Genomic DNA, 17113 nt, shown 5'->3' with positions numbered 1-17113 from the left:
CTATGTGAATCACCATTCATATTTTTTATTAGGTCTTTTCTACTCAAATTATGCTGAATGATCTTTCATTTTGATGAATACACTAATTTAAGAGAAGTTTTTAATATTATATTAATAATTGCAAATATTAAAAGGTTCTGAATAACAAACTTTATTTAATTGGTTTTAATAGTTTTTCTTACCTTTTAAATAACTGTAAGAAAGGAAATAAGACTATTTGCAAAAGGGAAATGTGTTGTTAAAATATTTCTGATAAGTAAATACATTCTTTTGTTCAAGTTTAAACTGTTAAAGCTTAGAATATCACGTGGGTCAACTTACCCCTTTACATGGATCAACTTGACCACTTTTTGGAGCTGTGTGGAACACAAGCTCCCTATACGTGGCCGTGTGTGTGGGTCTCCGTCCGTCCGTCCATGTCTGTATGTAGCCTAAACTTCGGCACGCTACTAGTCCCGCACCATTTACGCCACCCCCGCAATATATACATCAAAACATGCGGCTCGGCCGGGAATGGTGTGCTAGTAACTTTCTTTCCGATCCGCCTTACAATGGCGACATAATCGGCAAAAAACAACGCTGAATTGTCCCCATTGACTTATAATGGGACAATGCAAGACATCACATTCAAGTATTTTTCTCTCGCAAAGCATAGGAGCTACAGTTTCAAACCTCGGAGAGGAGATTCATAATGATTTTAAGAATGAATCGAAAAATAATTACATCACTCGGCCTCATGGTGGCGCTATAACGGCCCACTTTGCGTTTTGCCCCGTAACTCTTGAACCGTAGATCGGAAAATTAAAATTCTCAAGACACATCTCCCCATATGGGCCACGCCCATTTGCGCCAGGATAGATTTTCCGCCATCTTGAATTTTCTCCAAAACACACTTTTTGCTCCTTTTCCTACATATTTTCTTCAAATGTCACAAAAATCGGTACACATGATCCTGGGTGACCAGAGAGGTGCTGTTGAGTCTAGCCTGCCCTGAGCATCAACTGCAATACACACACACACACACACACACAGCTCCACTTCGAACAGAGGTTCGATTTTTTTTAATAAGTCATATTTTTATGGTCCTTTGTCATAGACACTTACCGATAATTATAATGTCAAATGATAGCAGACATCCTGAAATATGTCTAGATGTTTTGAATTTACTGCCATCTCACTTTTTCTTGCTTCCAGGGCAACATAAGCAAAAAGTGGTTCATCTTACCCCGTTCTCCCGAGGTCTGATGGTGATTGTGGACCCAAGTGGTTTCCACTGACTATGATTGTGGAGTACTACAGCATATTGTTATTTTTTCACTGCGGTCCCATCGACTTGTTTCATTGTCTGACCACACCATATGAATCCATTGTCCAAAAACTAGGTTTCTCCAACAAAGGTTTAAACACACGTTTTGCTATTTCCAGGGAATTGAGGTAGTTATCAAATATTACTTCTAGCTGTCTTGTTCTCATCTGATGCAATCATGTACAGTACCATGTACAGTACCACAAATATCCTGCAACATATATGAGCAAGTCATCCCAACACAATTAGGTACTCAACAAAGAAAATATTTATATAGACTATATTTTTCATTCAAAAGAAATTTAAAAAATCGAACCTCTGTTCGAAGTGGAGCTGTGTGTGTGTGTGTGTGTGTGTGTGTGTGTGTGTGTGTGTGTGTGTGTGTGTGTATTGCAGTTGATGCTCAGGGCAGGCTAGACTCAACAGCACCTCTCAGGGTTACTACATACAGGCTACATACAGACCCACAGACCCACCCACCCACATACCCACATACCCACCCACATACCTACACACACGGCCACGTATAGGGAGCTTGTGTTCCACACAGCTCCAAAAATGGGCCACGGATGTAGACAAGTCTTGCAATCACATTGGCCCCACTGACTTGCCTATCATGTGAATTCCGGCCCCCCAAAATATCTGGCGCACTGCCAATAGCCACGCACAATGAGGGCCTCTCCAATTCCTTTTCCCGGGCTGAATCAGGGGCCCAACACGTCCCTGGCCCAACTTGATTTGGCCGCTGTGGCGACCCCGAAGGTCGTCGGCTCGGGCGCCCTAGCTAAATCATTAGAGCAAGCCCTGGGCTACATCTGTGCAAAATGTAGCGCTTTTATACTGATTTGCACGAAATTAGCATTTGCTCCCCTTAAGGCCCCGCACTATGGTGAATCATGACCATAAAGGCATAAAACATTTAATTCTGTGTGGAAAATGTTTTTAAACCGCTAAACAAAAATGTAAAACCACTAAAAAGAGGTAGCCTATTTATTAAATGTAGTAGGCCTATGTAATATAATTATTAGGCTACTTTTCCCCCCCACAGAATCAAAAGTTTTATGGTCTTGATGCCTGGTTTTTGCCTTTATCATGGGCTCCACGGCCCTGATTGCAATCCCGAAACCTTTATTTTGAAGGAAACATTGACCAAATGACCAAACGGATGTATTCCCGGTCACGTGTGATCCCGCTGAATGTTTTCTTTTTTTTTTACTCTACAAGTGCTACTACTACTGGGGCAAAAGTTATTGTCTCGGAAGTTATTTAGAGTTAGAACCTTGTACGCGTTATGCAAATATGTTTAATTCCGATAGTGATGTAACGTTATGCTATATAACTTTACGTTGGCTAATATGAATGTAAAAGAAAAATCGACCTTGAGACTTAAGTTGTGTTAGGTATCTGGAATCTGATCACAAATTGATAAGAACATGCACAGTCGTCTCGTTTTGAACATCGCTGCTGTTACATCTCAGTGCAGACGTGTGGTATTTGTTCCCCGTAGCTGGTCGTCCACTTACTCCACTATGATGACCGCCGGGAGTGCGTTTCCAATCCTCTCTGTTCTCCCCACCCGGGCACTGGTGGATGAGAAGTTCAAGGTGGTGGTGAAGAATCTCCCACCAGGGACTCCAGTTACACTCCATTCCCTTCACCACTCTGAAGACAAGGACTACTGGGAGGCTTATGGTCACTATGTCAGTGATGACGGGGGCACTGTCGCTGGTGGGTATATGACTGGTCTGGTCGTGATAAGGCACTTATACTGTAGGTTAACTTTGGGTTGTTTTTTCCCTGATACGAAGTCCCAAGACATGCTTTGATGGTCTGGCATGTAAAATTAAATAAATGCACTCATGTTTATGTGATTGAGGCCCTGGGGGCTTGCACACAGGATATTGAATATTTGTATTTAATTGCTTCAAATCAGCACACTAGGTTTGCATGCACAATTGCACATTAGTCATTTGGAAGGCAGGCTAGGCTTTTCTTTTTCTTTTCTTTTTGACCAGCACATTACACATTACACATTAAAAAGCTGTTGTTGCAAGTCAACCTTTGTTTACATTTGTAGTCTCTGATGATGCCAGTGTTGGAGGGACATACACAGGAAAGGAGCCCATGGGTTTGCTGTGGAGTATGCGGCCTATCCCTGGGAGTCGAACTGGCCTCAGGTGAAGACTCACAAAGACTGATTTGCATCATCATATTCAGTTTGCTCATTCTGCTATTTAAACAGAACCGATTTCTCCTTGTCTCTTGTTTGTTCTTCCTTTTCAGGCTGAGGAAGTTGGATGTCCGCACCCCCATGACGGTGCTCATCTCCATGTACAGAGGCCATGTTGTGGAGGGTTTCAGGGAGCAGCCACCCTTGGCCTCAGTGGTCACAGAAAGGTCCTACATGGCTCCAGGTGTCCAGAGGATAGACATCCGAGAGAGAGGAGTCAGAGGGACTCTGTTCATACCTCCAGGTATACCAGCAGTCTGAGAAACACATTACTACTCTATTCTTTATCTTCTCCCATAGCAATTTCAGCACACATTCAGAGAGTTTTATTGCTGTGATAAGATGTACTAATTTCCCTCAGGTCCAGGGCCGTTCCCTGGAGTACTGGATATGTGGGGAGGTGGTGGAGGACTGGTGGAGTACCGCTCTGCGCTCTTGGCATCTCATGGTTTCGTTTCTTTGGCGTTGGAGTATCTCTCTGCTGACAAGCTTAGAACAGCAGATATTGAGTTCAACTACTTTGAGGTTTGTTGTCAGTCACCCTCAACTCTTTGTCATCCTCTCCCCTCAGACTTAAGCCTAGATCAGAGTCGGGTCCGCGGTGGAGTGCGGTGTAGTCTTTTTGAGTCATAAAACTACAACGTTAACGCTCAAAAAGACTACACCGCACTACACCGCAGTGGATAGCCTTCCACCGCGGACCCGACTCTGATCGAGGCTTTAGTGTAGTGTAACATGACTAATTACCTGCAAGCGCATTGTGGGTACAAAGTCCAGCTTTTTGAACTTTCACCCAGTGGAGATGAAAGTTTGTCACGTTTCAAGCTGATACTGTATGATCTGATGCATGATGTTCTTTTTCTTGCCCGGTGGAACCACTGTTATCTCCAACCTTACAGTCAGCGTTTAATATCGTCCAGGAGCATCCTCTGGTGATCAAAGACAGAGTTGGACTGTTTGGTCTTTCCTTCGGCACATCAGTGGCCCTCTCCATTGCAGCTTACTCCAAGTTTGTTAGTGTGAGTATTTGTCCGCCACAGTTTACACAGTCATGGTGACAACAGTTCTCACATAAATAGTTATGTCTGACAGATCAAGGGGAATAACTTTTACAAACCTTTTCATCATTATTTCTAAGAAAACAATGTTGTTTGTCGCATGGATCACAAACGTGCTGTGACCGATGCTGTTAACCGTTAACATTCTTTTTTGAGAATCATAAACCAAGGATTGTGCACTTATAAGCTTGTTAACACAACACTAAAGGAAAGTGTCCCTTGGTAATTTAACAGATAACAGACGTATGCAGTCTAAATCTGAAATTTGAAAATGAATTAATTCATTTCAAGTTATTTTTAAAGAGTAACATAAAGATAAAACAAACAAATTAGGCTTCAGATTTTTACCATATGCTCCCGTTTTAGGCAGGATGATGTCAAGAAATAATAACACTGAAAAGTGCTTTAGATTGCCAGTTTAAACAAACACTTCCGGCCACATTTACTCGACAACGGTCTGTAGAGAGAACGGCAAAACATCGTTGCATTCTCACAGTTAATCCAGTGTTCAGACGGAGATACAACAATGACTAAAACAATGTATTGTGCATAACATGATGCTAGGTGGCATTGACAATATAACATCATGTCCGCTCTCCTTCCTGTCACAGCATTTGTTTATATAATCACCATGGCAGCGTACAGGCTCCACTGCTATCGGCTTTGCAGTGTCAGCCATGACATCTCACATTTTGCGGTTTCCCTGTAACTCGTGTGTATCTTTGTACTTCTAATGGTATAGCACATTCCCATTCTTAAAGTATAATAAGCATAATAAATATGTGTTCTAGCCTCGTTGCTGTGTTTGTATCAGTGGTAGCCATGTCCATCCAGTCAACAAGTCCCTATTCGAAGTATTTCTTGAGATAGAGAAGTAAGTATCTTGCTTCATGCTAACATTCATAAATACATGGTATATCCTGTTAATAAGACCATGACATTACTGCAGCAATGATGAGATGTACGTTCTTGTCTTGTCAGGAATAGGTACAAGATCAGATTTGATGAGCAGAATCGTGTAGTCCACAGAGACTTGATTCTACCAATCCCCACTGATCTCGATCTTAAAGTAGAGGTAAGTACATGCAGCAAATGCTGTTGCGACAATCTTCTTTTTTTTTTTATACTTTATTAAAGTCAGTCAACATGTAACATATCTTCCAAACAACAATTTCACTGTCATTATTCATGTTTTTCTTTTACATGTCATGTCCCTGTGTAGACATCTTGACATTTTTTTTTTTTTACGTGCAAAAACCCATCACCTACACAACAACAAAATAAACTACTATACAGAGACCAAAAAATAAAATAAAAATATAAGATAAAGAGGCTTTTTTGTTTGATGTTTGTGTCTGAAATACTTTTGGTTTGAACAAAAATACAAATAAAGTGGACAAAACAAAAGGTGGAGTTAAGTGGGCATGTTATCCATATTAAAAGATAAGAGGCCCACCTTTTTTCAAATACATTTTCCTTACCATTAATTTGATATGTCACCTTCTCCATAGAGTACATGTCCTCCATTTTCTCCAACCATTTATCCACCCTGGGAGGTTCCAAACTTTTCCATCCCCTTGATATTTGTTTAAGTGCTGTAATTCTCATAATCCAAAAGAGATATAGATCTCTGCTCTGCAGGCTTTTGGGACGTGTTCACAGGAGTATATTGTGGTTTTGTAAATTTTAAACTCTCCCACATATTTGTTCTATTATTTGTATCACTCTTGACCAGAAAGTCTGTATTTTGGGACATGTGAAAAAAATATGGGTGTGTTGCGAAAAATTGGTAGTGTAAAACAGTTCAACTCCAATCAGCAATTGTGGTGAGAGAGAGTAAGGGATGAATAGCTTTTTTGTTAATACCGCGCTCTGACTTGTCTGGTGCGGTGCCTCAGTGAAGAAGGCTGGATAGCCGAAACATTTGTATTCTCACTGAAGATGCAATAAAATTAAAAGAAAATCAACTCTTGCCACTGTGTGCGATCCATTTCATACAGCATACAATTTTGAGAGTAAGGAATGTCCTTTAAACCATTAAAGTCTACCATGCCAGCCCTGACAAAAAGGATAAACTAAATATGAAGAGTTAAGTCCCAAGTTTCTGTTTTTAAATGCAAATAAACAATACTGCTCTGAATCTATGGTTGAATGTTCTGGAAGGTGGGGAGGATACAGTGTCCAGTGCTGTTGGTCAACGGTGATGACGATCAAAACTGGGCCACAGTGGAGTCTGCTGAGGATGTGAGTGCACCCAAAAACTCTCTCACATATCTCTTTTAGTCTCAAACCCCCAATGATTGAGTAGGACTGACAACACTCCTTTTCCTCCTCAGATGACCAAGATGATGCGTGCAGCGGGAAATGAGCACCTGTTGACAATACTAACCTACCCTAATGCTGGACACCTTATTGAGCCTCCCTACTCACCACACTTCCTAGCCAGCAACTTCATAGTACAGGGCACTCGTCAGAAGGGTGAAGATCTATACATATGTTTGATATATATATATATATATATATATATATATATATATATATATATATATATATATATATATATATATATATATATATATATATACACACACATACACACACACACACACACACACACACACTCGCCCATGCACACACACTGCACAATGAAATGTAAGAATAGGCTTTGTCAAATTACTTTTTCAGAGAGACAAATCAGGTTTTTCTCGCACTCATGAGATCTAGCAACAGTAATCGTAGGACGTTCGCAAGATCTGACGCCAGACACACTCGGGTGTGTTGCCAATGTTGCGTGCTGTTGGGTAATAGCCAAGACGGACATAGCAAGACATGCCATCTCCGGTTTACTTAAGTGGGCGGACGCCTTTTTAGGAAACACGAAGCAGGTTGGAGTCTATTCATTCCAATGGGAGAGTGACCAACGGGAACACAGCTTCAGAACCATTCTTTATCCCCATGGTCACTGAACTAAATATTGGACTTGCCACAAGATCTTCCAAAAATGATCATACTAAAATCGCTTTTTTCAGAGAGACAAATAAGGAGAAAATCTACTTTATTATGGACCTTTCTCTGTCCCAGCAGATCTAGCACCAGTGAACAGGACAATCGTAAGATTTGCCGTCAGACGTTGGCAGTTGGCACCCAGGGTTAGGGTTACAATGCACCCAGGAGACCATTTGTATAATTTGTGTACCATTTCGCCTCTAGTGGCTCCAATTGAGATTGTGTATCTTCTAACATTCTTTGGTCATCTTTGTGCATAACTGTAGTCTCCGGTTTCCAGTAGGTGGCATACCCGTTTGCTTTTCCAGTAAATTTTCCGATAGCTTCATTTGATTGGCTCAGCAGCAGTCAAACAAACGGCGAATGAACCGGAACAGGAAAAGTGTATGCCACCTTCTAGAAACCTGGGACTAGCGGTAAGCACAGAGCTTATTGTAATCACAGTATAAGACCTGACAATTTTAATATCAGCCATTCAGTCAGTTCAACCAGGGTGTATTTTTGTGTTTTGCAGTGATTATGCTGTGGGGAGGACAGACCAAACCTCACGCGGATGCTCAGGAAGACTCTTGGGAGAAGATCTTGGCGTTTCTCCAACAGCATCTGTATCCCAGCCCTCTCTCTGTCCCTCAGGCCAAGCTGTGAAGCCATAAACACACACCAACAAGCCTTGTTAATCTTACCACAAGGACCTATGCAGTATGTTTAACACCTCCTTCAATGAGAGACTTTCAGGCCTAAAGCCACAGTTGTAAAATATTATTATTCAAGGTTCAGTGATTAGAAATCTCTTTCAAATAGTGTGTCAGTGATCTCAGGTGACAGTAATAATGTATGAAATTATTTCATTGAAAATGTCAATTGAGTGATTAAAGGTGATTGTTTATGCTTTATGGTATATAGTTATTACATTTTGTTTGTATCATGTGCCAATTATGTATGGTATTTTGATTCAAAGAGTGATTATATGTCCTTGTATTTGGTGAGAGACATTCTGATGCGATCTAATTTTGAAGTTAAACTGGTCTTTGGCAATGGGATGTTTCCCTTTAGTTTAATTTCATAATACAGTATATTTTAGAGGGAAGGTATGTACTATGTGGCCATATTGAGGCATTTTAGTACTAATAACTATAGCATCTGAGTGACACTGAGATGGTGTACTATCATGTGTCAGAAGTGGAGTTACAGGGTTGCCAGCCTGCCAACCCCCCTGAATCCAGCAGGAGTCTCCTGGATTTCAACTACATTTCCTTCTGGACTCCTGGATTGTCATTTCTCCTGGATTTGGTATTAAATTCACCAGAACACAGGAAATTGCATCTACTATGTTCAAACAGTTCTGTGCTTGGGGGTGTGGTTAGTGCATGTGTAACCCCCATAGTAGACTACAGCCATGAAGCAGCCCACAACAGCCATGCCGATCGGGCTCAGCCTTATTGGCACAATGGTTTGTGCGTTGGTCTCAATCCTTGCTTCTGCGCATCACCACAATTATAATCATACAGAAATATTCACTTGAGCAATGACTGGCTAATATTTAAGATTGTGTTTTATATTGCTTCAGTCATCAAATTAATGTCCATATGCCTACTTTTTGCGTTATAATGGCTGAAATTGTACCCATCACCAGATAAAAGTATCAAACAGGCAAAATTCTGCAGAACACGGCAGGAAAATACATCTACTCTGTTAAAAAAAACTGGGTACTGACAATACACAAGGCTACTGTCTCAGTCTGTCTGTGTAAAATATTGGGCCAATTCTGTCATTTTATTCTGAAATCACATGCAATAAATCGCTTATCTAAATTATAACACATGTAGATGGATGGCGGGCATCGATTAAATCAGATTAATCTGCAAAAACAATTCAGAGTTGAGGAATGCATAAAATAACTGAATTTGAGGTTAAATGCATTATCTGAACACTAGAGGGTGACATTTGCCATCGCCTGATTCCCCCAGTGAAGCCCCTGGTCTTGTGGTTTGACAGATGGGACGCCGTTTGAGGGCAGAGGTTTATTTTGAAGGCAACAACATCGACCCGGACCCAATTCCGTTATGGGGCCAGTCTTGGAATGTTGACAGACTAGTACCTTCGTTATAAACTCTACAAGTGAGACATGCTGCTTACATAAAGGTAGAATGACAATTGGACTAACAACAGGACTTACGCGGTCAACGTTATGCACATTTCCGATAGCGATTTAATGGTATTCCTTCGTGGCTAATTGAAATAGCCTGCTTATAATGTCAATATCGACCTCGACTTAACATTGAGTAGTAAGAGTAGTCCTACTGGTCACAGTTTAGAATTTATATAATAGTATGCACAGTCGTCTCGTTTTGAACATCGCTGCTGTTACATCTCAGTGCAGACGTGTGGTATTTGTTCCCCGTAGCTGGTCGTCCACTTACTCCACTATGATGACCGCCGGGAGTGTGTTTCCAATCCTCTCTGTTCTCCCCACCCGGGCACTGGTGGATGAGAAGTTCAAGGTGTTGGTGAAGAATCTCCCACCAGGGACTCCAGTTACACTCCATTCCCTTCACCACTCTGAAGACAAGGACTACTGGGAGGCTTATGGTCACTATGTCAGTGATGACATGGGCACTGTCGCTGGTGGGTATATGACTGGTCGTCATGAGGCATGGGAAGAGGTAGGCGCAAATTGCAACACTAGATTTTTTTTTATAATCGGATGAATATAGGGTTGCAATACCTCCCATATAGGGATCCAATGCATCAAAACAGTTTTTTGCTATCTGAGTGTATTAAACGACGTCAAACTCACCAAGCTCTATGGAAAGCTTGGAATTTACTCTTTCTATCTGCAAAGTGTTTGTTTCAGAAAAATCCACAGTAGACATGTTATGAGTTACTTTCTATCCAAGAAATTTGGTTCAGGTGATAATTTTTTTCTAAGTCCTGGAGTTTGGAAGCGCTCGTGGAAAATCCCTCAACGGTCCTGTGACCACCTATAACCTCGCATCACCAGGCTTTCCTGTGACCACCTGGTTGAAGTTCAACACTTAGAAAATAAACCATGTCTGCTCGGATTTCTTGACAGAAAATAAATCATAACAATTATACGGTGGATTTTTCTGAAACAAACACTTTGCAGATAGCAAGAGTAAATTCCAAGCTTTCCATAGAGCCGCAATATTGGTGAGTTTGACGTCGTTTAATACAATCAGAAAGCAAAATAACGTTTTGATGCATTGCCTGCCTATGGGAGGTATTTGCAACCCTAGATTCATCCGATTATAAAAAAAATCTAGTGTTGCAATTTGCGGCTAGGGAAGACGTAGCCCTAGAATATCTGTGATCACAGCCCTATCCGCGGCGGTTAGCAGCTAATCTGCGCGGCACTAAAGTGTTGCGCGTTATAGCCTACTTGTTTACTCACCCAATAATTTATTCCTCAGCCTGGGAGAAAGATATTGTCCTGTAGTGTCATATCCATTTGAAAGTTATGGGTGAAAACGTATAGGTCTACTACTTTGTAAAATATCTCTATATCACTTATCCACGAGCCAACACGGACGACTTTCCGACCGGGCGAGGGGCCCTAAATTAACGACTGCTGGACTGAATATATCAAAAGTTCCTTTGGGAAACACAGACAGAGCCTTGGATCAAAATCTCAATTCACTCTGGCACAAACGTACGGAACACACAATTGACAGGTGCCTGTGATTGACGTGGGGTGACTAATCACGCCACCTGTGTGTCCCCTACATTTGCGCTTCCCAAAGGAAGTTATGATATATTCATCTTCTATATCTATCTATCTATCTATCTATCTATCTATCTATCTATTTACACACACACACACACACACACACACACACACACACACACACACACACACACACACACACACACACACACACAGACAGACAGACAGACAGACAGACAGACAGACAGACACAAAGTGTAAAAAAAATGTCAAAGCTCAACCTGAAATATTGAAAAGGATATGTTTATTTAATTGTTTCTAATCAGCAAACTAGTTTGGAATGCATATTAGTTTGTTTCATTGATTGATTGATTGAATACTTTTTTTTAGCATATAGGAACACAAGACGGTACAGTTCAGATACAAGTCTGGTGGTCTACTAATAGGATTTAAACCCAAGAAAGCAATATGGCTTGTTTACATTGTAGCCTACTTATTTCATTGAGACATTAAATTACAAATATATACAACAATACTATGCAAAACGTCATATAACAGTCAGAAATCAGAAATAATCAGAAATATTTGCAGTAAACAGGTCAGGCTTTGACTTTTTACAGGGGATTTACACTCCTTTAAGGCCGTCGGTTGGGCATTACACATTTTTGTGGCATAGCAGGAGAATGAACTTAGCCCTTTGTTTGGGGCGAATGTGATTGTGAATCTGAAATTCTGAATGTGATTAGTGGGACTGTGTTGTGATTGTGGACGTCTCTGATGTCTGGAAGGCAAGCACAGTAGCCTTATTTACCAGCACAACAGCACATTACAAAAAGGCATAGGAAAACACTACACCGGCTAATTGCCCAAGAGACACTGCTTTGATGGTCTGGCAAGTTAAAATAAAAATGATTGCCTTAAGTAGGGCAACTTAAAGGGGAGAACCACCCATTTTCAACATTGAACTATGTCATTAATATACCTTTGAGTTGTTATGTGGAAATAAGAAAAAGGTCCCCCCTCCCCCTCTTCTGTTCCGTTTCTTAAAACAAAAGAAGAAAAAAGGGGAAAAGCAACTGTTTGGGTATGAAGAATCAACATGTTTTTCTAGATTTTCTAGTTTCTAGACTGTACTCAGTGTACTGGCTCATGTGATTGAGACCCTGGGCCTGGGGGCGTGCACAAAGGATATTGAATATTTGTAATTGCATCAAATCAGCAAGTTAGTTTTGCATGCAGATTAGTAATTTTGAAGGCAAGCACACTAGCCTTTTCTTTTTCTTTTCTTTTTGACCAGTCTCTGATGATGCCAGTGTTGGAGGAACATACACAGGGAAGGAGCCCATGGGTTTGCTGTGGAGTATGCAGCCTATCCCTGGGAGTCGAACTGGCCTCAGGTGAAGACTCAAAAAGACCTGATTTGCGTTGTCATACTTCAGATTGCTCATTCTGCAATTTAAACAGTCTCTTGTCTCTTGCGGTTTGTGCTTCCCTTTCTTCTCTCAGGTTGAGGAAGTTGGATGTCCGCACCCCCATGACGGTACTCATCTCCATGTACAGAGGCCATGTTGTGGAGGGTTTCAGGGAGCAGCCACCCTTGGCCTCAGTGGTCACAGAAAGGTCCTACATGGCTCCAGGTGTCCAGAGGATAGACATCCGAGAGAGAGGAGTCAGAGGGACTCTGTTCATACCTCCAGGTATACCAGCAGTCTGAGAAACACATTACTACTCTGGTCTTTATCTTCTCCCATAGCAATTTAAGCACACATTCAAAGTGTTTTATTCATGTGATAAGATTGGTTTATTACTTTCTCTCAGGTCCAGGACCGTTTCCTGGGGTGCTGGATATGTGGGGAGGCGGTGGAGGACTGGTGGAGTACCGCTCTGCCCTCTTGGCAGCACATGGTTTTGTTTCTATGGCATTGGAGTACCTTTCTATAGATGAGGCCAAAACAGCAGATGTTGAGCTCAATTATTTTGAGGTATGTAGTCACTAGTCAGTCACCCTCATCTCTTCATCATCCTTCACTCTTAGACTTTGTGTCGTGTAACAAGACTTATTATCTTGAAGGGGTTTGTGTGTACAAAGTCCAGCTTTTTGAACCAGTCCCCTGTCACCCAGTGGACATGTAAGTTTGTCACGTTTCAAGATTATATCATCTGATGCATGATGTTCCTTTTCTTGCCTGGTGGATCCACCGTTCTCTCTGAACTTTACAGATAGCGTTTAATATCATCCAGGAGCATCCTCTGGTGATCAGAGACAGAGTTGGGCTGTTTGGTCTTTCCTTCGGCTCATCTGTGACCCTCTCCTTGGCAGCACACTCCGAGTTTGTTAATGTGAGTACTGGTAGTATTTGTCTGCCACAGTTTGCAGGTTATGCACACAGAAAGTCTGCAAGAGGAACTTTTTCAGAGACCTGCCTATTATTTATTAAGAAAACAGTGTGTTGCATGGATCACAAACTTGCTGTGATGCTGATAATCCAAAAAAGAAATGTGTAATAAGCATAATAAATATGATTGTGTTCTAGCCTCGATGCTGTGTTTGTATCAGCGGTAGCCATGTCCATCCAGTCAACAAGTCCCTATTTGATGTATTTATTGACATTCACAAGTAAGTCTCCTGCTTCATGCTGACATGACACAGTATACCCTGTTAAGAAGACTCTGACTTACTGCAGCAATGCTTGTTTGTCTTGACAGAAATGCGGACAAGTCAAGAGTAGATGAACAGAACCGCATGATCTGGAGAGACATGATTCTACCAATCCCCACTGACCCCAGTGATAAAGTGGATGTAAGTACATATACTGTAGCATTCTACAACACATGCTGTAGGGATAAATTGATAATGAAACCAATGTTTAAAACAGTTCAGCTCCAATTAGCCATGGTGGTGCGAGGAGAGGATGGCCTTTAAGTCTAAGTTCTATGTCTTTAAACTCTAAAGTACATTTACCTTGCCGGTAGATGTTTTTGCACTTTGGAGCCTGATTGTATTTCTCAAACATGTGCTTTTCAACGTAGCCTTTCCAAACATTATTTGCATGCCTCGCCTGCATTATATTCAGTTGAGAAGAGTTGCCTCCTATGCGTATTGTGAGAAGCACCCATACCTTTACTGCTCTGAATCTATGTTTGAATGTTCTGGAAGGTGGGGAGGATACGGTGTCCAGTACTGTTGGTCAATGGTGATGATGATCAGAACTGGGCCACAGTGGAGTCTGCTGAGGATGTGAGTGCACCCAAACACTCTCTCACATATCTCTTTTAGTCAAAAAACCCTAAATGATTGAGTAGGACTGACATCACTCCTTTTCCTCCTCAGATGACCAAGATGATGCGTGTAGCGGGCAATGAGCACCTGTTGACCATACTCACCTACCCTAATACTGGACACCTTATTGAGCCTCCCTACTCACCACACTTCAGAGCCAGCAACTTCATAGTACAGGACTCGCGAAAGAAGGGTGAAGCTCTAATACATACATGTTTAAAATGCCACAGTTATGCACAAAACATACATATGCACACACACACTTAAAATTAAACGTAAGACTTTACAAAATCTGCCCAGTTGTTGGCCCATGAAGTTTTATTGGGTTTTACCCACCATCATGCTCATCAAACATATAAGTGCCCAATTTAGTTTATTTTTTTCCTTTTAAATATTTATCCCACGATTTTGTAACCCACTTTTCACCCAGTGCCAATTGCCTAAGCTGTAATCCTGGGCTCTGCTCTCCCTCTGCCAACCTGGGGAGAGCCCCGACAGGTGGGAGCCTTCCCGGTTGGACGTAGCGCATGGAAGGAACACGTTATTCCAACCAGTTCCTTTCCCCTCCATCAGGCACCCCGGCTGGCCAGGTGGAGGCATTATAGAGACCAGGATTACTGCATGTTTTTACTAGGGATGCGGTATCGGCACTCGCCCCAATACCGGCCTATTTTGCTGTACTCGTACTCGTCCGATATAGCTCACGGCAGCGCCATGAGCTATATATTTTTCAACAAAAAAGTGGTATCGGGACATCCCTAGTTTTTACTACCCTAGGGGACACGGGGAGAACATGCAAACTCCACACAGAAAGGCCTGCATTTCGCCACTCCCACCTAGGGTGTAGGCGCTGATGACGTGGAGGAGAGAACACGCTCCCAGCGCCCACAGTGTCCCCTGGCGGGAATCGAACCCAGGACCTTCTAGCTGTGAGGCGACAATGCTACCGACTGCGTCAACGTGCCCCCCGAGTTTAAGCCTTATGATCAACCAATGTGTATTTTTGTGTTTTGCAGTGATTATGCTGTGGGGAGGTCAGACCAAACCTCACGCGGATGCTCAGGAAGACTCTTGGGAGAAGATCTTGGCGTTTCTCCAACAGCATCTGTATCCCAGCCCTCTCTCTGTCCCTCAGGCCAAGCTGTGAAGCCACACACACCAACAAGCCTTGTTAATCTTTATTTTTATTTTTATATATATATATATATATATATATATATATATATATATTTGTTTTGGGGCTTTTATGCCTTTATTGATAGGACAGTAGACTGACAGGAAATGGGGGGAGAGATGGGGAGCGGCAAAGGTCGTCCGGATCAGGAATCGAACCAGCGCCGCTTCCTGGCATCCATGCCTATGTGGCAATCTCTAAGTGGTATGTGCCTGCATGGACCAGTAGGTCAGCAGGCGCCCCAGCCTTGTTAATCTTACTGTATCGTTAATCATAGGGAAATCATAAGGACCTCTACAGTATGTTTTAATGTAAATGTATTATTTATGATTAACACCTCCTTCAATGAGAGACTTTCAGACCTAAAGCCACAGCTGTATAATATTATTAAAGTTTTTATGAGGAATCTTTTACTTGCGCTGTCTCGATAACCTCAGATGCTAATCATGCATGGAATGATTTGATTAAAAGTGTTTATATGAGTATGTTGAATGAAATACTGTATTAAGTGGTTAATCTCTTAATGTCAGTATTAAGTTATTAAAAGTTATTATGTTCATGCTTTATTGTATATTTTTTATATTTGAGTAAAAGTGCTCTTGAGCACATTTGGTGTTGTGCTTGGCCATTTACTTGAAACTGTAAATATCCTTTTATTTGTTTCTATCAATGAAACATAATTATTATTAATAATTATTTAGTGGACATTTTACTAATTTTCAAACAGTTTTCAATTAATGCAAGAAACATATTTGAGTTCTGATCAGAATGGTCAAAAAAAATTACCCTATATTTGTCAACAGTGGGCTTTTGCAGTTCCGTGAAATGTCACTGGAGGGCAACATCGAGTCTTCTAATTACTGTAGGACCAATCTGGGAAGTGAAAAAAAAAATGATAACAAATATGTCTGTCTTGACAGATTTAAGACCCACGATTCAGGACAAATATATGCTTGTGATGACGAGACAATTGGATATGAAGGACAGTCAGATTTGGTTTGTGTTCAACTTGGCATAATTGTCCAGTGTATCAGGCCCTCAAAAGAATGGAGTATAGCCTAGGTACAGCTTTGCAAAACCAGTCCAGGACTCCATGGTACGTGTCCAGTCATGCTCTCTTTCTCACTTGTCCATCTATGTGTTAAACAGCACGAGCAAAAGATAATTTGAGAAAGTATTAGAAGTAGCCTACTCTTGATTAAAAAATAAATAAGCATAGGCCTATGTTGCAATAAAATTGTGCAACAGTTGGCAATAGCCTAACCAGAGCACGGCCATATTGCTCTCTACATACATTTAATTGATTTGGTCACACTCGCGACAATTAGCATTTTTACTTTGTAGGTCTATAAATATTTATGCACATAATCAAAT

At 41.4% G+C, this 17113-nt stretch overlaps 1 protein-coding gene across 1 annotated transcript; it reads left to right on the top strand.

Annotated features, from left to right (window-relative positions):
- Positions 1 to 2553: 2553 nt before the first annotated feature.
- LOC308308927 (uncharacterized protein) lies at positions 2554 to 16085 on the top strand. Its single transcript, XM_080754382.1, has 20 exons — positions 2554 to 3034; positions 3384 to 3483; positions 3590 to 3780; positions 3898 to 4061; positions 4436 to 4555; positions 5386 to 5468; positions 5576 to 5669; positions 6758 to 6838; positions 6931 to 7072; positions 8115 to 8233; positions 9916 to 10225; positions 12583 to 12682; positions 12792 to 12982; positions 13104 to 13267; positions 13506 to 13625; positions 13820 to 13902; positions 13992 to 14085; positions 14443 to 14523; positions 14617 to 14758; positions 15582 to 16085. The coding sequence occupies exons 1-20, from the start codon at positions 2740 to 2742 to the stop codon at positions 15710 to 15712; spliced, it is 2805 nt and encodes a 934-aa protein (XP_080610508.1). The 5' UTR covers positions 2554 to 2739; the 3' UTR covers positions 15713 to 16085.
- The last annotated feature ends 1028 nt before the right edge of the window (positions 16086 to 17113 follow it).

This window comes from Nannobrachium achirus (genome assembly GCF_963921795.1).
Source record: "Nannobrachium achirus genome assembly, chromosome: 23".
In the NCBI taxonomy this organism is placed as follows: Eukaryota; Metazoa; Chordata; class Actinopteri; order Myctophiformes; family Myctophidae; genus Nannobrachium; species Nannobrachium achirus.
This window is presented reverse-complemented; position numbering and strand designations above follow the sequence as displayed.